Here is a 22,740-nt window from a genome sequence, read left to right on the forward strand (position 1 = left end):
GGTGGACCAACCAGCAGGCAAGGGCAGCAGTCCAGGTGTGAGATGCTGAGGGCCTGAACCAAGACTACCTCCCCATTGGATCCCCTTTCTTCCCCTGGACAATCATTTTTAAAGGCTTCTGAGAATACGAATGCTTGTGGCTTCCCTCAAGGTTCAGCACCTGCAGGGGAAAGCCTTTCCAGGTCCCTCCCACAAAATTTATTTTTTCCTTTTCAAATGATATTTTAAAAATCTATTTCAATGTGATATTTTCCCAATAGAGTGTAAACTCCTCGAGGGCAGCAGCTGCAGTTCTTGTGTCTTTGGCCCAAGGCCTAGGACATAGTATGTTCAAAAGCTAAGTGACAAGTGGAAAGCAGTCAGATCTAAGTTTAAATCTAACCTCAGACTTATTTTTTGTGATCTGTTGCCTCAGTTTCTTTAACTGAGAATGTGGATAATAGCACCTGTCTCCTAGTGTTGTAAGGAGATTATATGTAAAGCGCTTAGCACAGTGCTTGATACATAGTAGGAGTTTAATAATGCTTATTTCCTTCCTTAATAAATGTTGGTAAATTGAAGTGATTTGAATTGGAAAAATGGCAGAGCTACAAAGGCCAAACTCAAACAGTTCCTGCCCTCAAGAAGGCAGTTTTCTGTAGATAAGACCATCCAACCCCAAAAGCCAGAATGGAAAGCCCGAGTCGGAGGATGAGAAGGTGCTGTCAGAGAGAAATCCAGACCTCTTCCACACCCTAGGAGGCTTCCCAAGCCCAAGCTAACGACTTGTTCTGGAAGCCGGCTTGACTGGCTTGTCCGGTGCCTTCTGGGGCCCTTGAGCCAATTAAGGCTGCAGCCTGCTTGGGAGTTTGTATGGTTTCATTTTATTGCCACGGCTTGTACATCAATTCACAAGAGGTATTGTTCCAGCTTTATCAATCAGGGCAAACATCTTTTGTGGCTCACCCAGGTTTGCCATTAACGATGGAATCAAATCAGATGGGGTTTTCCCATCTCCAATCATGCCGGCTCTAGAGCACCCATTTGCTTTTCTGGGACTCTTGCGTTACCCCTTCATCCATTGGGTTTAGGTTCCCAGTTTCTGATGAAAGGTTAGATTTTCAGAAACAGAAGCTTTACATTTCAGCCATCCAGATTGAATGAGCAAAAATCAGGCAGAAGAGAACTCCAAAGGGGAATTGGGGGGAGGGGGAGTTTAGCACATGCCTGTGGGGACCAATTATTTTCTGGCTCAGCCTTCCCCTAGAGCTGAGAGGAAGCACCGGGATGCGAATCTCTAAGCCAGTCCCTATCATTCTGAATTGCCTCTCCGGTGTGGAATGGATGCTCTGCCCCTCCAGAAAGATCCAAAAGACTTCAGGAGGGCCAGTTCCTAGCTTCCCAGGGACTTCTCTGGTTGCTAACCCAACCCCCCACTACCTCTTTCCTCCAGACTTTCAGACGGTCCCCAGTCTCTGATTGCAAAGGTCCTGCTTACAGTGGTTTCACAATCTCAAAGAAGAACACATCTGCCTCTCTCCCTTATTCTCAAATGCAGATAGCCAGGCTTTACCCATCGGCTGTATGGACTAGCTGCAAATAGGGGAAAAAATTTAATTTATCTAATAAGTTTGCCAATAAGTATTTCTTTAGGATTAACGAGCCGGCAAGTCTAATCACCAGATAGCACAGAAGAAATGGGAAATATCAGTAATCATGTGGGAGCGAATGAATGACAGCTTGACACCTTTAGAAACAGAAAAAGAATTTTTATTTTAAACCAGTAACAATCTCAAACAATATAACATCTTTAAGCTTTAGAAACAGAAAAAGAATATTTTTAAAATCAGTAACAATTTCAATATAACATCTCAACTTCAGAAACAGAAAAAGAAAAAAATTTTAAAACCAGTAACAATCTCAATAATATAACATTTCAATAATCTTGGCAACATAACGTTGCAACAGTCTTAGCAACAGAACATTCCCCCCCTTCCCCCCTCCCCATTATCGAAGGCCTTCAGGGCAAGATTCAATTCTTCCTGCAATTAGTACCAGGGTAGGCTCAGTTTGGGAAATGTATCTCAACAGTTGACAGACAATAGAGCAGGTCTTTCCAGACCGGCTAAGTCTTATCATCATCTAGTAGATGGTTCTGGCTCAGATGCCAATGTCTGGATGAAGTCGATCCGTTGCCAATAACAGCTCCGGAATGTTAAGTGGGTTCAGGAGTCGCGTGGACAGCACAATTACCTAAGAACAGGAGGGGGTGGGGAAACACCACATATAATTAGGGAGGGAAAATCCGATCCTGCCTTAGCCATGGTGAAAGAAACAAAAGGGCATGGGGTATTACTTTTTCATGGACTTGGGGGGGTGGTTTTGGGGGCAGACAGACCCCATTTCCAAGTTTCAAGAATGGAACGTAAGCCAATTTTAGATTTTCTGAGGTTCATGGCTTGGGGTAGCATGATGGCTTCCTTGTGCTCCATCTCAGAGTCTGTGCCCATCACTCCCCATCCCTCAGAACTCGGACACTTAAGTTTCTGTTCTCCACTACTGTAGATAGCAACTCTACTGCTGAGAATTTGGACACAACGTGATTTTGCTTTCAGTTAGAATTGCTCCCTCCTAATACCACTCTCTGGCTTCAAAGATGAATAGCTGATCCCCCTTTTGCACAGTCTTTCAGATCATTTTCAAGCATGGGGTCCTGATGCTCCGGCCCTTCCACGCCCTAACTCAAACCTTCCTCTGGTTTGGGTTCTCCATCCCTGGAGCAAAAAGGGCTTTCCAGAGCCAAGGAAGCATTGGGTCAATGGTAATCTTTGTTTTGGGCTTGTCTACCCTAGAAAGGAGAAAGTCTGGTACACTGGGAAGGGCTGGCTTTGGAGCTGGAGGCTATGGATTCAAATCCCAGATCTGCTGCATTGGGTGTGTAAAACGGAGTTGGATTGCTCTAAATCTAGGGTCAGAGGGCAATAGTAGCCAGTATCTTTGTCAAGAAAACCCTAAATGCAGTCACAGCTAAACAACAAAAGTGCCATATAAATGTCAATTATTATGAGACCCTGAGGCTTTCTACAGCTTAGGGGTATGAGGGACAGAGCATGAAACTTGAGTCATAAAGTCCTAAATTCAAATCCAAATGCAAATATCTAGTAGCTATGAGTCAAGACTTTATCTCCTGAATGTTGTTCGTCCTCTTCAGAAATAAAGGATGAACCACAACTGAGAGAGAACAAGGCTGCCTACCTTAGTTTCCTCATCTGTAAAATGGAGACCAAAGTACCCACCTTTTTTGCTGTATCAGATGAAATATTTCTAAAGTTCTCTGCAAACTTTAAAATATTAAATAAATGCTATCAATTTTTATTACTTTATTATTATTATTTGGAGCTGTGATGTACAAAAAGAAAATGTCAATAAAACTTTTAAAAAAGTGAAAGAATTCTCCTAATTTGGGTCAGAGAAGAAAGAAAACCTAACTAGAAGTGGAATCCAAAGATAACTGGCAATATCTACTCATTGTAGTTTAAATCTAGGCCTTACCCTTAAAAAAAATTGGTCTTTCAAAGCGAAAATAGATTATGAAAGTAACTGATTATTTAGAGAACATAAAACTTGGGTTTTATGTAAGATAGATTCCAGAGGAAAGTATGGTCTCTACAATAGTTGGTTATCTTCCTTCCTTTCGAAAGAGAAAATGCCTTTTTAAAATCAATATGGTGACATCCTTGCTATTTTTGAGACAGGAAAAAAAATCTTAAATACGAGAAAAAAAAAGGACAAGTTCTTCTATGAATAATATCAAGTCCCAGGCTCAAGGATTACACTTCTCAATTTATAGTTTACATAACCTCTCTATCAACAAGACCTGCGCAGTCTGTGGTACAGTATGAGATTCTGTGGAGAGACCAGATTCCAGACAGTTTCTAGCCTCCAGAATCTAAAATCCAGAACATAATATTAATTCTAAGAACTCTGTCCATAACAGATTGGTGAATTTGAGCCACACTGGTAGCTTTGGAGGTGGTGGTGCTTAGGGAGGGAAGAAGAAATAAAAGTTAGATGGTGGGTCAACATAATGATAATGAGCAAAAGTTCACATTCCCACCAATCTACGCAAGGTATTTTTGCCTACAGCTGACAACACACACACACACACACATATATAATATATTCTATATATCTATCTTATGTCTATCTAGAATATGCAGATATGCTCTCTCTCTCTCTCTCTCTCTCTCTCTCTCTCTGTATATATATAAATTCAGCCACAATGGCCAAGTTCACCCAAATAGTCAAAGCACATCAGCTGTAGGCTTTGAAAATGCTGGCCTTAAAATATATATGAAGGTATCTTTGTGGGAAGGGAAAGGGAAATTGAACATTTAGTCGAAGCTTTATGAGCACCATGTCGTTTAGGCGCAGAAGTAGAATCGGGATTGAGTAATTCTAACTCTTGGAACCTTCCCATTCCGTGGAATCGAGACCTTCTGTTACAGAACCCATAACACAAGAAGGCTCTTTGGGCTGTCCAAGCCAAGCTGGGCCTGGGTCTCTCCCCTGTGAGGCTGAGAATTCCCCCTTTTCTCACTTCTCGTCAGAGAAGCAGCCCTTCCTCCTTATCCAACTACTACATTTTCTAAATAAGGAAAACAGAAGTGGTGAAATGATGACTTAGATTCAGGTCTTTGACCTCTCAGTGCAATATTCTTTTCATTCACTGGACCTGCAGGCTTTCTCTCGTCATATGCATAGGAACCCTCCCATCCTCCTCCCCCCTCTCCCCCAATATCCCACTACTCTCAAGGAAACTGATGGCCTGGTGTCCTTGAATTCTACCCAAGGAAATTGTTTCTGAAAATCTGCTATTGAGTGATAAAGATATGACTTTCTCTTTTCCTTTTCTTCCCTCTTTTTCCTTCCCTTTTTGTTCTCTATCATCTTTTCTGTAAAGGGAAGACAGGTCACTGATAATGCTCTAGACCTCCCATGAAGGAGACACGGTTTAGTGGAAAGAACAATGGTATAGTCTCAGATGATCTGGATCCCATCTTTACTACTCACTTGCTAAAAACCTCAGTTTCCTCATCTACAAATTTGGGAGAACAGTGATTATATGACCTCCCCTTCATTGGGGGTATTATGAGGAAAGCATTGGATGAACCTTAGAGCACCAGAGAGACAAGTTATTAACCATTTATTTTTGTGGGCTCCTTAATTCCTAGTACAATGCCATACCTATCAAACATTTAGAAATGTTTTTGAAAGTGAGGGCAGACCCAAAGTCTGAGCCGAGATTCAACCCACACCAGTATATTAATCTATGGCTTGATCCAGAGATTCTTAACTTTTTTTTGCATCATGAATCAACTGGGGAAGAACTATAGGAGGAAACCTTTCCCTATAATGGTTTTTTTATTATTTTCTTTTAAATTCATAATTGGAGGAAATGCTAAAATTTAACCAGAAGTTAGTGAAAATAAAAGCATATATGCCCCCCCCCCCCCATCCACATTCATGGACCTGCCCCCTTGAAATCTATCCAGAGACCTACAAAGAAGCCAGTGGCAAGGGGCCGGCTGGCAGCAAACTGCCTTCAGCTGTGTCACCCTTCCCAATGACCAAAATCAGTGGGATGTGTAGGGGGACCATAGGAGCCCAGAGCCAGGGAAGCTTGGGTGCTGGAGGGAGAAGGATGTTCCCTGCTCAGCCTTCCCTTTCCTACTCATGTGTCAACACTTCTGGAATAAATGAGCAAGGCACGGCGCTCAACTCCTGGATCAGAGCATTGTATCCCACTCAAGGAAGGAAGAGAAAGTGAAAAAAGGGGGACACATCTGACTCAAGGGGTTCATGCTCTCAGACATGAAAACAAGGGCCTCTGAGACAAACACTTGAGTTCCTCTGCAGCCTCAGGGCAGCCATAATTTGTATGTCAGCAAGCTTGGGTGATTGCAGACAACTATATCCTGGAGTTTTATATGCTTTGGTACAAGGGGGAGAGGCGCCCAGTGCCAGAGTGCGTCCTGGCCAGAGGGGGGGCAGAAAAGCCCTATGGGAGGGGGGCACGAGGGGCCCAAGCCCTCACGGCCTTCTCTCCCAGCAGCTCCCAAAGCAGAGGCAAAGACAACTATCTCGGAGGCCTTTGTGCTCACATCCCCCACTGTCCTCCCACTCACGCCCGGCCCACCGGCAGGATTGTGCCCTTTGTTTTCCCCTTTTCCAAGCTATGGCTTGTGATGGCAGATGCCAGAGCCTTCCCATGTCTGCCCCCCAGCAGAAAATACGGGGGGAGGGGGATGCAGGCCACGGGCTCTGCCTTCAGGGCCTCTGGGATTTCTTAGCTGGGAGAAGCTGAGAAAGGTGGGGCAAGGCTTCCCCCTCCCTTTGGGAATCTCTCATGTGAAAATGGGCACCTGTGTGCCCTCTCACACACACACAAACTCATACACACAGACACACATGCACACTCACACAATCACTTTTCCTCACAGTCAAATTCACAATTACACACATATTCACACTCTTCTCTCTCTCTTCCTTTTCTCTCTCCCTCTTTCCCTTTCTCTTCCCCTTCCTGTAAAAGGGGATAAGCTGGAGCACACAACTGCAGAACTCCCTTCTAGTTCTGTTTCATGCTGGGAGTACCAAGTTTTGGAGCAGGGCTCCTGACTATGCTGAGCTTTCCTGGTCTGCCTGAAGGATGTATCCAGGAAGCAGAGGCAGGAACTGGAAGTCAGCCAGATCATCTTGTCTCTGACTCTATCCCTCACTGTTGATCTCAAAAGGAAGTTAGATATTCTGCCTTTGGAGAATCCTATAGGAAATGATCATTAGAGGCCTCAGAAAAAAGCTTTTGTTAATGATTCTAGCTGCCAGACTGCTTATTCCTCCTCCAAACCTAGATAATTAGATAAAATTATCCTTCTTTGAAACTTACCACCTGTAAGATACTACTTAGATTCTGCTATATATTAAGGGAAAGAACTTAGATTGATGAAAGCACCTAAAAAGACAGAACCCAAATGTCTTGGCTACCTCTTCTGCCTCTCCTTCCACTTTTGCAAACACACAGCAGTTGCAATAATAAAATTATAAGTATTCCAAGACAGTGATATCACTTCGAAGGCCTTGATTAATTAAGTCGATAAACACTGAATGAGCATCTCCTACGTGACAGCCATGTGTTGTGTGCTTGGGGAAATCAAAAGAGAGGCAATGTAGCTTACAATCTAATAGATCATAATAGGAGAATTACTTTGATGTTCCTGCTTGTTCAGTTTTGATTTATGGGTTTACCACACCAGCTGACTCTTGATTTTCTCTGGTTCTTTTTCCTCATTTCTACCTAACAGGACTCCTGGCTTCCTTCAAGTTCCAAATGAAGTTGTGCTTTCTACAGGAAGCGTTTTCCAACCCCTCTGAATTCTAGCACCTTTCTCCTATTCATTATTTCCCATTTTTCTTCCATATGATTTGTTTGTAGATTTTTGCTGGCTTGTTGCCTTCTCCATCAGAAATTCGATATCCTCAAATCCCTAAAGTTTAGCATGAGTTTATCCTGGCCTCCTGGGTTCCCATTCTTTACTTGACATAAAAATAGCTGGTGGTAGTCAGATCTAAATTTGTGCATATTTCTCCTGAGTGGGTAGGGAGGGAAAAGATGGGAATAAGAAAACAGGGAAGGAAAGGGAGGAGCACCTACTATGTATAAGCCGTGTATTTTGGCTTGAGAATGATAGGGAAGATAGGTTTAGGAGTGAGAGAGAGTGAAGGCAGATAGTGACCTTTCAGGGCGGAAACAAGCTAAGTACAGGAGATGGTGATATAATAAAGGTTCTAGGGCAACTATCTCTTGAAGGAGGAGTTGATGACTAACTATTCCACTATAAAAATAAAGTACAACTTCTTAAAAGTACAAAGAATTTGCCCACCCACTTCTTGCCTCCATCTTTTCCAGCTGCCTTCCGTCTCCTCCCCACCAGCTCCACCGAGCACGTCGGGCTCGTGCCCTCCTCCCATTCATGGGCTTCCGGAGCCACCCATGCCAGTCTCTGTGAGGTGGGCTCTGCCAGGAATGCTTGGCAGGGGAGGCCATCTGCCAGGCGGTGAGGGAGTACCGAGGCAGAAGACTGCAGGATGGAAACTCTCAGCTAAGCTCCGGAACAAAGGAGGCCTGAAAATACGCCTGATTTACATCCAAGACACCAGGGATGGGGCGTGGGAGGCAGTGGAGGGAGCTGAGAGATTTGTTCTCTTATCTATAGCCAAGTTTGGAAGATGAGTCAGGGAAGGGGGGAGGGGCGGGTCATCATTAACCAAACTCTTAACTTCTCTACTTTCTTCTTTCTCCCTTTGGCCATTTTGTTTTCCTTTTGGCTACTGATCAGCACATCCATTAACGGATGAGTGGAGAGAGGCGATAGAACACAAATAAATAAGTTTCAGATTGTGACTGTAGCTCTAATAGGTTTGGCAGATAATAAGTGAAAAAAGTTATCGGGAAACCCATAGCAGCACTGAACATTAGAATTACAAGAAGCTTCCAAAAGCCATTTCTCATCAGGAACATACATTTCCTTTCTATCACCCTCAAAGTCTGGATGGCCTCCACTTGAGGACCGCCAATGACAGAGAGCCCGCTATCTAGTGGGTCAGTCCATTTGATTTTTGAAGGTTTCTGTATTTTAGAATTCATGTTATATACTCATCTACTTTTACAAAGGTGAGTTAATTTCTGAATGATCTCTAAAAAACAACTTTATCTGCTGTATAAGTGAAGAGAATAATATATTATCCGATTATAGTATAGTATCATCCTAATTATCCTCCTTATTCAGTCAGCCTTAAGGTCTGAAAATGCTTCTTTTTCATTTTGAAGAGCACAAATGCATCCAATCTCCCAGATGAGTATCTTGTTCAGCCAGCCACTGAACCTAGTGTGGCTTCTGTATATGGCCTGCATGGATTACTGGACAACCAAGCCCAGTTTTCTTTATGCTCTAAACAGCTGAAGACTAAATGTATCTCAGGCTTAAGCAAAAGCGAAGCTCCAAGCTGGGGCAGCTGAATGTCCGGCTCTTTGAAAAGTGAATAATCCTAAACAGGTGACATGGTCTTTTGGTTTCCTTGTAGAACCCTAGGTAATCCAAGTCACCCTATCAAAAACTTTGAGGGGCTGAGTAGAGAGCAAGGCTCAGAAATAAATGAATTGCTCAGTATTTTTCTCTTAAGACTGTCTGCTCTTGGACTCTCTCTGGAGACCTTTAACTCCTTAAGGGAGTGTTTTTTTACACAAAGGACAAGTGACATTAAAAGCTATAGTTTAAGCTCTAAATCCTTTGGGAGCCCATCTCAGTGGATGACCTGCCACTGAGGTCAAACCAGATCAAAGTCACTCTTGATTCTCTGTCCTTGCTGTCAAATGTCCAACCTTTAGATAAAGGTTGCTCCCAACCAAGCGCCACGCATAGTTGGAAAGCTCTCTTTCCCTTCCTCACAAATGCTCTGTAATTATTTTTGGCTGCATTTAAATGTATTTAGGGACTGGATTAGCTTATCTGTCAGGACATCACAATTCAATTATTCTCAAGAGTAGCTAAGAATTTGGTTCACCATGTTAGAGAGGGAAGTGAGAAGCTAATTGGAGAGAAACTGGGAGTTTAATCGCCTCTTGAATGAACTCTTAACAAAAAGAGTGCTGCCGGAGAGGAGGGAAATAGTCATTTGAGGCATTTGGTTTAATGATGCAGTATTCACTTGCCCAGCCTTATTAGAATCTTCACTAGCTGTGAACATGGCAGGTGATTTTAAGGGTGGAAATTGGTACAATCAAAGGTCCACTACCACCCCGCTCAATAACTAGTTGTACCTCTCTGATCACTATTTTATCAAATTTTAATTTCTGTTTGGTATTCAAATGTATAAATGAACTGTTTCCTTCTACCCACCAACCTATTTACCAATCATTCCCCAACAATAAGCTCTGTTACAATCAGGCTAATTTTTTCATTCGTTGAAAATTTTATCCAGGCCTGAAGGCCCAACTCAAGTGCTACTTCCTCCACGGTGCCTTCTCTGACCATCTGTCAGAAAGGATTTCTTCCTTTTCAGAATCTCATGGCTCCTTGTCTACAACTCTTTTTTTGTCTGGGGTGTGGTCCTATCACTCCCTTAATGCACTTATGTTCTTTGTATATTTGTTTTACCCTCCCCTTATTAGATTATAAACCCCATAGGGAACTATCTCACTTTCTGTCTTCCCCTGGGCCTAAATCAGTTTTGTTTTTTGTAAACTAATTCTATTGCATGGTGGATAGCACGATGGAGTGGAAGTTGGCCCAGCATGAGCCATCTGCCTGACGGGTATTAGCTGTATGGTCTTGGCCACATTTTTTACTTATGTAAAATGGAGGGATGAGGGAGAGGAGTAATAGCACCTGTCTCAAAGAGTCATTAACGAGGATCAAATGAGATAATATACATGAAGTAATATTTACCTTAAAGCACTACATAAGTGTTAACTATCGTTTTTATTTCCGTTTTGTATGAGGTAATAAATAACAGAACAATTTACTGAGTGACTGTACGATACCTTGCATTGTGAGGTATGTGACAGAAATATGAATGTGATATAGGAATGTGATATGTGATATATCCCACCTAGTCTATTTGTGGGATCACTCAGGGAACATTAAAGTTAGATAACCGTTATTAAATGCTTATTATGTGCCAGGCACTGAGCTAAGCGCTGTGAATAAAAATATGGAAAAGTCCAAAGTTCTGCATGGAGAGAGATGAAGAAGGGGTGCTTCCTCAAATGGGAGCTCTGGGAGAAGTTGTCCAGAGAGAGGGAGGCATAGGGCCAGAGGGGACTTCAGGGATGAATGTTAAGAGTGCACGCCTGGAAGGCTTTCCATCATTATCATCATCATCATCACAGCCCTCAGCTTGGCTTCCTTCCACTCCCAATTAAAATCCCACTTCTCCAGGAAAGCCCTTGCCAACCCCTCTTCTAGTATCTTCTCTCCATTAATTATTTTCTATTTATTTTGTCCATGGCTTGTTTTTTTGTGTATGACTTATGAGTGGGCTCTAAATGTAATATCAAAAGAAGAGGTTCAAAATTGTTTCCAGAAATGGCAAAATTGGAATAAATGTCTTAGGGAGGTTGCACTCATTTTGATGCAAATGTTATGGAAATCATTGTAAAATAAAATAAAATTAAAAAATGCTAATAGCTAGCATTTGTTTAATGCTTTAAGAGCTTTACGTATGACAATTAATGCTTTTCTTTATAGATATAGTAACATCTTTTAGCCATCATTTCTTGAGTTTATTTAGCTATAGCCAAGGATAAACAGTCATGTCTGACTTTTCATGACTCCATTTGGGGTTTTCTGAGCAAAAAAAAAAATTAGTTTGCTATTTCCTGCTCCAGATTATTTTACAAATGAGAAAACTGAGGTAAACAGGGTTAAGTGACTTGCTCAAGGCTGCATAGCTAGTAAGTGTCTAAGGCCAGCTTTGAGCACAGGTCTTTTTTGACTTTAGGCCAGGTACTCTATACACAACAACATTTTGCTGCCTAATAATAATAATAACTTGCTAATATTTCTACTATGTGTCAGGCACTGTACTATTTTATAATTATTATCTCATTTGATCCTCACAACAACTTAGGAGATAGGGATTATTAGAAACACCATTTTACTGTTAAGGAAAATCAAGGCAGAGGTAAAATGACTTGTTTAGGATCAAACAGATAGTAAGTGTTGGAAGGCAAATTTGAACTCCAGTCTTCGTGACTTGAAGCCCCTGCCTTCTATCCACTGTACATCTCACTTTTACCCTTTCTGATGTTGTAATGGCTAAGTTATTGGCTCCCAGAAAGGCAATAAATTGGTCATGGCACTAGGAAAAAGTAATAGTAGTAGTAGTAGGAGTAATAATAGTAATAGAAGCAAGAGTAGGAGTAATAGTAGTAGGAGTAGGAGTAGTAATAGTAATAGGAGTAATAGTAGTAGTAGGAGGAGTAATAGCAGTAGGAGAAGGAACAAAGCTAGTAGGGAGGAGGAGGAGTAAAAAGAGTAGGAGTAATATGAGTAGTAACAGTAATAGTGAGTAGTAACAGTAATAGAAGTAGGAGTAATAGTAGTGATAGTAGTAGGAACAGTAATAGTAATAGGAGTAGGAATAATAGTAGTAGTAATAATGGTAGTAGGGGTAGTAACAATAGTAATAGTAGGAGTAGGAGTAATAGTAATAGTAATAGGAGTAATAGTAGTAATAATACTACTACTAGGAATAGGAGTAATAGTAGCATTAGGAATAATAATAATAATAGTAATAGTAGTAGTAGTTGTAGTAGGAGTAGTAATAGCAGTAGAAGTAGGAGTAATGATAGTAGTAGTAGGAGGAGGAGAATAGAAGGAGTATGAGAAGTAACAGTAATAGGATTTGGAGTAATAGTAGTGGTAGGAGGAGGAGTACTAGTACTAGTAGTAAGAGTAATAATAATAGGAGTAGGAGGAGTATACAAGTAATAGTAGTAGTAATAATAGGAGTAATAATAGTTGTAGTAAGAGTAGTATCTGACATTTACACAGTGCTTCACAATTTCCAAAGTTCTTTCTATAAATCATCTCCTCTGATGCTATCCCCACGCCTCAAACCCACCCTTGTGGGAACAGCCAGACTCTCCCATCCTTGACCCAGGGAGACGTATTTCCTCTTATTTTGGGCTCGGTACCTGTGTTCCAGGCTTCAGGGAAGAAACGAGGTCTTTTACCATCTTGGCCTCTGAGATCGTCACCCCACCAACCACAAAGAGGATCAGGAGTGGATGGTCACCGGGATGAGGGCGGCTCACCTGTAACACAGTCACCACAGCAAGGGTCAGCACTCAGACAACATGTCAGTGTTGCTACAAATGAGCTACATAAAACCAAGTGAAAACATATGGATCATTAGCGATCAAATACAGATCTTGCATTAGGGACACCATGTTCCTAGATTTTCAGCTGTGGAATCAGAGTTTTAGAACTGGAAAGAACCCTCGTGGTCATATAGCTCAACTCTCTCATTTAACATATGAGGAAACTGAGGCTCAGGGAGTTTAAGTGATAATAAAAAGTCATTCAGGTAAAAAATAAATATCAGACCAAAATTCCACTCGTTTAATGTTACTTTATTACTGTATCTTTCCCCTACCCCATCCCATCACCTTTTTTTTTTTTTTTTAAAGACTTAATATATGTTTAGATATAGGTTAGATGATTTGAGTATGGAAACACACACATACATATACACATATACATACATGTATATATACACACATGTATATATACATATATATAAAATGAATACCTTAGAGGTGACATGATAGTATTAACAGGATTTGTTTGAATCTTGTCTCTGCTACTTACAACCTGTATGCGCTTGAACAATAGACTGAATCTTTCTGAGTCTCGGTAACTTTCTCTGTGAAATATAGGGATTCAACCAGAAACCCTGAAATATTCCTGCCAGCTCAAAAATCCATGATGCTGTGACTCTACTTGAAAACAAGTAGTTCTCAAAGGCTTGTTCTCTGTGGAGCAAAAATGATTGCATCCGCTTCCGAGAAACTCATCTTAGGGAAAAACATGTAAATTTCTACTAAGTAGCATATCAAGAAACCCAAATATGTAAACTGAAGGACTCAGCACACAAGAAAAAACTTCTGAAGAATTAAAATTTTAATTTGGTTTTTAAAAATGAACTTCATTATCAAACTTCATCATTTCAATATATAAGAAAATTATATGAGATTGTAAATTTATGCACAATTTGAAGAATTTTTTAAAAATGTGTGCATTAGATTTAATATGGAAATAAAACTTGCCCTTTTATTTCTTCTGAATTTCTTTTTGGAGTTTTTTTATTTATTAAAAAATTTAATCAATGCTTTCTTTTTTTTCTTTCCTTTTCTTTTTTTCCATTCATATTTCTATCACTAATCACTAATTCCTTACTGCTCCTGTCCTAAAAGCCCTCCCTTGTAACAAATAAGCAAAGTCAAACAAAACAATTCAACAAATTGCCTGAAAATGCCCACCTTCATTCTCTACCTCTCTGCCTTGGAAATGGGAAATATGCATTAAATCTGTTAAGTCTTTTAGAAAGACACTACTCCTTTACATTATTGTGTTCGTTGTGTAAATTGTTCCTGTTCTGTCTGCTCTGTCTGACATATATCTTGGAGGAAGAGTTTTACAGAGTAGAGAAAGGAATGCTTAAGGAGTCTGGGACAACTAGCTAAAATAAAGTAGTTACTTTATCTGTGTCCATTTTCCCCTTACTATGTTCTTTCTCCTATTAGAAGACCTGAAAAACAAGTACTTCCTTCTACTAAATATGTCATACTCCATAGCTGAGACTTACAACGTATTTCATTACATTTCATTAATTGCTTTACATTACAATACATTAATTGCTAATGAAAGAAATCCAAATTAAAACAACTCCAATATTTTACTGCAAACCTGCTAAACTGACAATCAAGTTAAAAAAGCAAAAAGCAAGCCAGCAAGAAAGAAAGGAGGAAAGAAAGGAAAAAGAGAGAAAGAAAAAAAGAACAAGGAAGGAAGGAAGGAAGAAGGAAAGAAGGAAGGAAGGAAAGTAGGAAGAAAGGAAGGAAAAAAACTAAATCCAAAGCACCAATAAAACTTTTTTTAAAATCCTAGATCAGGTATATAACAACTTGAGCTTTGTGGGACAAAATATATAAAAAGCCAAGAAAAAGAACTGGAAATTAAGATGATCTCCATCAAATAAGGAATGGCTAAACAAATTATGGTATATGATTGTGATAGAATGCTACTATGCTGCAAGAAATGTTGAACAGGTTGCTTTTAGAGAAAAAAAAAAACTATGGAAAGGCTTACATGAAATAAAGAAGAAACATGCAGAACCAAGAGAATATTATATACAGTAACAGCAACATTGTTCAAAGAATAACCAAATGACTAAGTTACTCTGAGTATTAAAAATACTCAAATCAACTACGAAGGACTTGTGAAGGAAGATGCCATCCATTTTCAGAGAAAAAATTGATAGAAATATATCTAGCATGATTTTGCATACACAAACATAACAGTATCAAATCTTAGCCTTCTTTAGTGCAGGATAGAAGAATTTAAAATGTAACCAAAATTTTTAAAATTTAATTTAGTTAAAAAAAGAGACAGCCAAGGAAGAAATGAATAAAGAATCCATAAGAACTTTTTAACATCGGGAGTGTGGAAAACTCTGGGATAGGTTCTACAGGCCAAATATGGAATCTACTTGCTTGGCGATGTCTAGGAACAAATTCCTGGTTAGGAGCGGTTTGCACATGATTCTGCCTAGAAGTAAAGGCGGAACTCCTGGCATCCATCCTTCTGCCTCACAAGAATTAGCTATTTTCCAACTCATGCTGGTCCATGGATTCTGACAGTCTCATGGTCTCTTAGTGGTACAGTATGTTCCCAAGGACATATGCTTTCTATAAGAGATTCTGCAGCCAATAGCGCAAGATGAAAAGGCAGAAATGAAATGAAGAACAACAACAGAGAAAACACCACAGGGGTGGGGGGGTGGAGAAAAAGGAAGGAATGCTCGTTTCTCTATAAATAAACCAGTTCAATTACTTCATGTTTACATTTGCTATTCTTGGTTCTTTCAAGATTCATTTTCCGATATGAGACATTTCCTTGTACAGTTCTTCACATTGGGGGTCATTTTGGAAGCACGGCAAATTGACTTGTAGGTCAAGTTCTTCTCTCGTAATAAAAATACGTTCCTTACAAGCAACTAAATATCTGATGAGTTCAATGGGGGATTTTGTCAAGAAGCAGACGGATCAAATAAGTACATAAATGCTAAGTATCACAACTATCAATTGTGCATGAGATGGATTAAGAGAGCAAATCAGCATCTCCCCTCATTCTATTTCTCACGCCTTTTTTTTTTTTTTTTTTTTACCATTTGTCACATTAAGACATCATATTCCAGGTTGGGGGCATCTGCTTCCCTTGGCCATTGTGAGCCCAACCTTTGAAGCCTTCAGGCCAGCTTGGACACATGCCCAGTGGGACCCCCTTTGATGTCCACAGTGGTCTCTGTCTGGTGGGGTGACCAGGTGCAAGGTTCCCACCACTTCCGGTTTCTTCACAGCTCTTGATGGGGTAGCAGAAGATCCCTGTTGCTTCCCTCCCAATCCTCTGCTGTTTCCTTCTTCTGCCTCTTCTTCCCCATGACCTGCTTCTCTCTAGAATGTACAAAGGTCAGGTGCCCTCACTCTGCCCACGCTTTCCAACATTTTACCAATCCTTCAATTATCTCCCCATATCGGGTTCTTGCTGACGATGGGTCATCCACAGGAAATGGTGACATCAGCTAGAATGCCTTTGAACAGAAAGGACAATAAACCCTAAGCTGAATGCTCTCTTTGAGACAAAATCCTTGGTTACTTATCTACCAAGTGTGATGTAGGAAGCCATTGACAGTTTTTTCCCCAGTAAATTTACATGAAAATATTTTCAAAAAGAAATAAAAAAAAAGACAAAACAAAATTAATTTCTATCTCTTTAAACCTTTAGTTTTGTCGTCCTTTAGAAAAATCTGCCAGTTACCTAGTTTCTTTGGGAAACAGTAGTTAAGTCTGCATAGACTATTCCTAAACCAAATTAGGAGGAGACCAACCTTCCTTCTCTATGCAACTCTCCTATGATTATCTCCTTAAAGACTAACAGGCTCTATTTAGTTTGGTCATGGCATTATTCTATGGGGTAGGGTAGACAATTCAGCAGAGGCAAATGGGTTCAAGATGAGCAATGATAATTCCATAAGTCGCCTTTGACTTTGCAGTTTCCAAAGTGCTTACATGTCTGTTCTCTCATCTCATTTTCAAAACAACTTGTAAGGGAGTAATAATAGTAACAACAGTAGTGAATCTCACTTATGCTGATCTTCATTTTTTTTTGGTTTAAACATTTCGTTGATTTTTTTCCCCTTAACATGTCACTTCCCTACCACAGAATTCTCCCCAGTTAACACATAATTAAACTAAACCAACATATTTATCATTCCTGATGAGGTCACTGTCTCTATGTGAGAGAAGGGAGACACATTTTGCCATAAGATCATAGCTAGAAGAGATGTTAGGGATCATCTGGTCCAAATCCATCTCTCATTTCACTGATGAGAAGCCTAAGGTACAGGAGGGACCAAGGACACATGAATAGGGAGACTGAGACATATTGAACATGAAAATGCAATGCTGTTCACATGGTACTTTGCAGTTTCTTATCCTCTTAGATGCACTTAAATAGCACAGGGCATGGGCCTGGAGTTAGGAAGATGGGGATTAAAATATGAGCAAAGACCCTTCTAATTGTGTGACCGCGGCCAAGTCATTTACTTAAAACTCACTACCTGGCTCAGCCTCTTCACCTGTAAAATGGGGATAAAAATAGCACCTCGCTCTTAAGCGTTGTTGCAAGGATCAAATGAGATATTTGTAAAATTCTTTGTGAACCTTGAAGTACGATACAAATGTTATCTATCATTGGTAAAGCCCAGATTTGAGGTTGTATTAATTAACAGTTATATTTTTCACAATTATTTTCCTTTCCATTATTTCAGTCATTGTGGAAATCGTTCCAATTTGGTTTACTTTGCATCAGTTCATACAAGTCTGTTCAAGTTTTTTTTTTTTTTTAATTTCCTCATATTCATTTCTTATTGCACAATAATATTCCATTACATTCCAATGCCACAATTTGCTGATTCTTTGATTCTACTTTACTACCACAAAGAATATGCTATAAATATTTGTGTATATGAAGGCTCATTCTCTGTATCGTGGATACAGAATAGCCTTGATAGTGGTATCTTTGGAGCAAAGGAGCATAAATAGCTTGGGGACATAAATTTTGCCCCCAAGAGAGAAAGTGTGAGTGGCTCCGGGTTCTCAGTTGAGTTCACTACCATTATACTTTCATTGTGTCTCCTGAGTTGAGTGGGTGAAGGCTCTCCCCAGTTGCTGCCATTTTAGAGAATTGTGTCGACTTAAGGCTGGGTGTCAAAGACACTCCTTGGCTCCCTTATTGGACTTAAAAAAAAACTACTGTTATATCCATGACTGTGGATGCACTAAATGCAACAGCACCTTTGAAAGGGGAAGCTTGTTAAAAAGAGAAGCTAGCAAGAGGTAAACTGGCCCTGCATTGTTATAGTAGATAAAACACCCTCATGGCTTCTCCTGCAGAGAAAACATCTTGACAAATCATTTCTTTCAGTCAAAACAAGCCTGGGTCCAAACACATGGAGTCTATATAAAAAGATATTTTTCAGGAGACCAAAATCCAAACCACAAATTCCAGAAATGCACATAAAGCGTACTGCCCATTAGACATGCAAGCCCTAAATTAAATTAAAGCTTCAGCAGAAAGGGCTGAGGCATGCTATTGATTTATTAATTAGATTGCTATCTCGCTTTTCTGGGGCAGAGCCCAAGGGGCTGCAGATGCCCGGGGGTTTGGGGCAGGCCGTCCCTCTGGGTACTGCAAAGGAGGCTGCCTTAAAAATGTGAGTCTGTGCCAGAGCTTCTTCCCTCCTGATAGACAGCACCCCGCCAAAGGCCCTTTCTTTTGAAGCCAAAAGTTTTATGTGGCTAACCACAGTCCATCCTTCGACTGAACATCAGACTGCCATGGACTCCAAGTACTTTCTCGGAATCTCAGGGAGGTGCACACATGATCACTTGGGGCTCACGGCCTTCCTCTCCTCCCCAGATCACTGCGTGCAAAGGGTCCCGATGGAGTACATCCAGGAAAGCAAAGAGCCACGACTGAGTTTCCTGTGAATTAGGAGGCCTGCTGGGTTTTCAGAAACACGGCGGGGAAAAAAAAAAAAAAAAAAATCCCTCAGGAAAGGAGAAGGCCGTGTGTCTGCCTGCCTTTTCATTGTTGCAGCCTTCACGGTCCTACGGAGTCTGAACGTGGGCCAGGCTTGGTAAGGCAACTTTCTGACCTCAGGGAGGGGAGTTTCGGAAAGACCTCTCGGTATCATCCTTGGCGAGGCACCGGGAGCCTGTGCAATTTAGAAGGCCGTACAAAACAACCCAGCCCACTGAATTCAGTCGAACGTTGCCCAAGAGACCCTTTGCTTTTCAAGTGGCAAAACCAGAACACGATGTTCCTCAGGAGAGAAGACCAAAATAATCTGAAGAAATGAATCTCCACAAATTGCAGAATGGGGCAGCAGCAAGGGGAGAAACGAGCTGCCATACTTTTTCTGCCCTCTGAAACGAAGAGACCGTTTAACACTGAGAAATGAGTGCAAATGCATCTTCGCCGCCTGCAGATATTTTACAATGCTTAAAAAAATTAATGTGTTGGATCTACTTCAAAGTGTCTGGAATCAAGGCTTCCATTTCCCCGCAGCACAGAAGCTGCCTTTAGAGCTGTCTCCAAAGCCCCACCAAGCATCTGTGCATTCAAAGCCCAGGCCAAGACACTCAGGAGACTCTCTACCATCTGGAAAGAGAAAACATATTTCTAAAGTCTTAAGAAGTATTAGAAGCCAAAGTTATTTTGGGGCTTCTGGCAGTGTGTCTTGGGAGTCTGTTTCACTGCAGAATCTCTTCCAATTTCTAGGCATCTTTCTTAATCCTTCAACTAAATGACAAGCGTCACAAGGATCCCTAGAGCGTGGCCCTGTAGGAGTTGGCTGAGGTCTCCACAAATGAGCAAGGGGTCAAACAGGCTATTAGAGAGAGGGATGTGCTCCAGGAGAAGGAAGGTACTTCTGCCCAGAGTCACAGGGTTCCCCAAAGGCTCAGAAGTCCCTCACCCCTGGAGGAAGCCTCCCAGCTCCCTGGCAGTACCGTGGCCAACAAAATTCACATGCTCTCCATAATCTGAAGGCTTTCAGTTCGAAGGGAGTCCAGCTCTCAATTCTATAAAGTCCAGCTTTTTACATAACTTATATACACAAAAATTTCTCAAGTGAGAAGGGGTGTTGAGTGGAAAATATTCAAGAAGCTCTACTATAGAGAATCCCAGAGCCGGGAATGATCCTAAGAGATCCCCCACTTCATCTGTCTCCCTTTAGGAAAGATCATATCTGAATCATCTTCGATGATCATTTATTTTTATGGCATTGGATATTTTTTTTCAAAGTGGATAGAAACCTTGCCTTTGACTTGAGGGCAACAGGCAAAGGGAAGACCAGGGAATTGGAGAAAACGGATCTGTTTCTGGCTGAGCCGCACAAAAGATCCAGGGAAGCCTCGGCGGCCTCTCTGGGCCATATCAAGCCTGGAGGACTCTCCATTCACTTAGACTGTCCCCTGAGAGGGCTCTTGGGCAAGGGGTTTTCCAGGTGAACAAGCCAGAGAGTCTACCCATTGTGTCTCCAACAATCAGACCTTCCTTCATCATAGAAAGAGACTCCAGCCAGGATCATTTGACCAAAGTCTGTCTCCTTGTGTGTGTGTGTTTTTTTTTTTTTTTTTTTGTTACAAGTATGACTTCACCGTGGAGGAAGCAGGGGATTGACCCCAGGTCCAGAACAGAGCAGCAGCAGAAACGGCCATAAATAGCCAGGGAGCAACATCCCCCCAACAAAAAGTGGCCAAGGCAACCTGCCTTCTGTTCTGCTGGGAGGAGGGAAGACAATGAGCGAGGCAGAAGTCAAAAGGTACAGAGTTTACTGGCCCATTACAGGAGTCAACACCAGGATTCTGAGAGAGAACTGGTATCCTATCAAACCATACTGAGTCAGGAATCATGATCACAGTCTGTAAGTTTAAGGATTCTTTGGTAAATGAGACAAGAGGTTCTTCTTAAGAACTGGTGAACTTAAAAAAACACACCATATATGTTTGATAACTGTTATTTCAACATAATTTTTTTTTCTTTGTAACCCTATGTATTTTATTTTATGCATTCAAAAGCGTTCTGAGAAGATCTAAAGGCTTCACTAGATCCCTTGCTGACAAGTGGAATCTTTCCTTCATGAAAACTGCCTCCATTTTCCAGCGGGCTCCTTTAGGAAATCACAAGTAGTACCCTAAAAGGACCACTGCCTGATGCTCATTAAGTTCTGTCTGACTTATTTTATACCCTGGAAACACAGACCTGAACTTATCTTGCTGATTAGGCTCTCTGAAACAAAACCCATGTGGAAAAATAGACCAAGACTTTGGGTGAGGGCCGGAGTGGTGAGGAAGACTTCATGGGGTGCACTGATGGCCCTCTAAATCTCCAGCTGACAGATGAGAAGGACTCCCGGCAACTGACAGGAGAGGCCCCTGGCAGCTGAGACCAAGGAACAGCTCCTGACAGCTGCTGGGAGGGCAAGAATTCCTGTTCCTTAAATCCATTACTCGGAAACCCCTCTTTGAGATCAGTTTCAAGCCGCAGGGACAATTCCTCATAAGCCCTTCTTTCAGGAGGGGGTTCAGTGGGGGAGAGAAACAAGGAATAAATAAAATCCTGGCCCAGGGGGTCCCAGAATGTTTTCCAAGATGACTCCCACTTTAGTGCTTCTGGGACTGGGAACCAGGAAGGCTCAAAGACCCAGGAAGAAACACAGAAAAGGTGTGATTTTTAAGTGTTACTTTCCGGAGGTGGCTATGAAAAGTGGAAGGCCCCCTGACATGGGATAAAAGACACCTGAGTATTTCTACAGTCTTCAGATCTCATTCTAGAGCATAAAGGAGGAAAGCAATCTCAGCCTAGAGGGGCAACACCCAATTTGTTGGATGAGGGAGGATCAGGGGCAACTCATGTTCTGAAGGTGTGGCTAGATTGGGGATACCTGAGAAAAGAAACCCAAGCTAACTCTGGAGACGCAGTCACACTCAATTTTGGGCCCTCATACACGACTGAAGAGGCAGGGGTGGAGGAAAGAGTCCCTGAACCAGGACATCTGGGCTCCATCCCACCTCAGGTCCACGGCACATTCACTGGTTCAGAACTTCTGAGTTGGTTTTTCCTTCAGTTCCAGGATGGCACTGCTTTTCCAGGAATATACATTCCTGAACTCAAAAAGGCAAGATCTTCCACGCAGATTAATTTGTATTTTCAAAACAACTTTGAAGATAAAAAAAATCCTGCAATTTCTAAGTGTTATTATATTTGGAACACTAGCAAAGTACAGGAAGGAGGTCAACATGTAGTTCTACCACTCATCCGTTTTGTTTGTTTACACACACACACACACACACACACACACACACACACACACACACTGACTATTCAGAAAGAAAGCTAGAAGGCTTTGGACATAGAGTGATGAATAACATCCTCCCCTAAAATTGATGATATCTCAACAGATAGAAAAAAAAAAAAGCAAGTTGCCAATATAGTCATTTCTAATTAGATCATAAACTTTTTTTTTTGCAATTATGTAAAATATTTCCATACTAGTTATTTTGTACAAGAAGACTTGAATGAAAGAAAAAGGACAGAAAGACAGGAAGAAAGAGAGAAAGAGAGAGAGAAAGAGAAATAGAGAGAAGAAAGAAAGAAAGAAAGAAAGAAAGAAAGAAAGAAAGAAAGAAAGGGAAGAAGGGAGGGAGGAAGGAAGGAAGGAAGAGAGGAAGAAAGAAAGGGAGAGAGAAAGGAAGAAAAAGAAAAAAGAGGAAGGAAGAAAGAAAGGAAAAAAGGAAGGGAGACAGGAAGAAAAAAGAAGTAAGTAAGTAAAGAAGGAAGACAGGAA

At 41.1% G+C, this 22,740-nt stretch overlaps 1 protein-coding gene across 1 annotated transcript in view; it reads right to left on the reverse strand.

The window, feature by feature from the left end:
* Positions 1 to 1,727: 1,727 nt before the first annotated feature.
* SCFD2 (sec1 family domain containing 2) overlaps positions 1,728 to 22,740 on the reverse strand; it is a 383,959-nt gene continuing 362,946 nt past the window's right edge. Inside the window, exons 9-10 of the mRNA XM_051966662.1 lie at positions 12,740 to 12,859; positions 1,728 to 2,232 (exon numbers count right to left, since the gene is read on the reverse strand). Coding sequence (XP_051822622.1) covers positions 2,140 to 2,232; positions 12,740 to 12,859 — 213 coding nt within the window. The 3' untranslated portion in view covers positions 1,728 to 2,139. The remainder of the gene's footprint in view (positions 2,233 to 12,739; positions 12,860 to 22,740) is intronic.

This window comes from Antechinus flavipes, chromosome 6, assembly GCF_016432865.1.
Source record: "Antechinus flavipes isolate AdamAnt ecotype Samford, QLD, Australia chromosome 6, AdamAnt_v2, whole genome shotgun sequence".
NCBI lineage: Eukaryota > Metazoa > Chordata > Mammalia > Dasyuromorphia > Dasyuridae > Antechinus > Antechinus flavipes.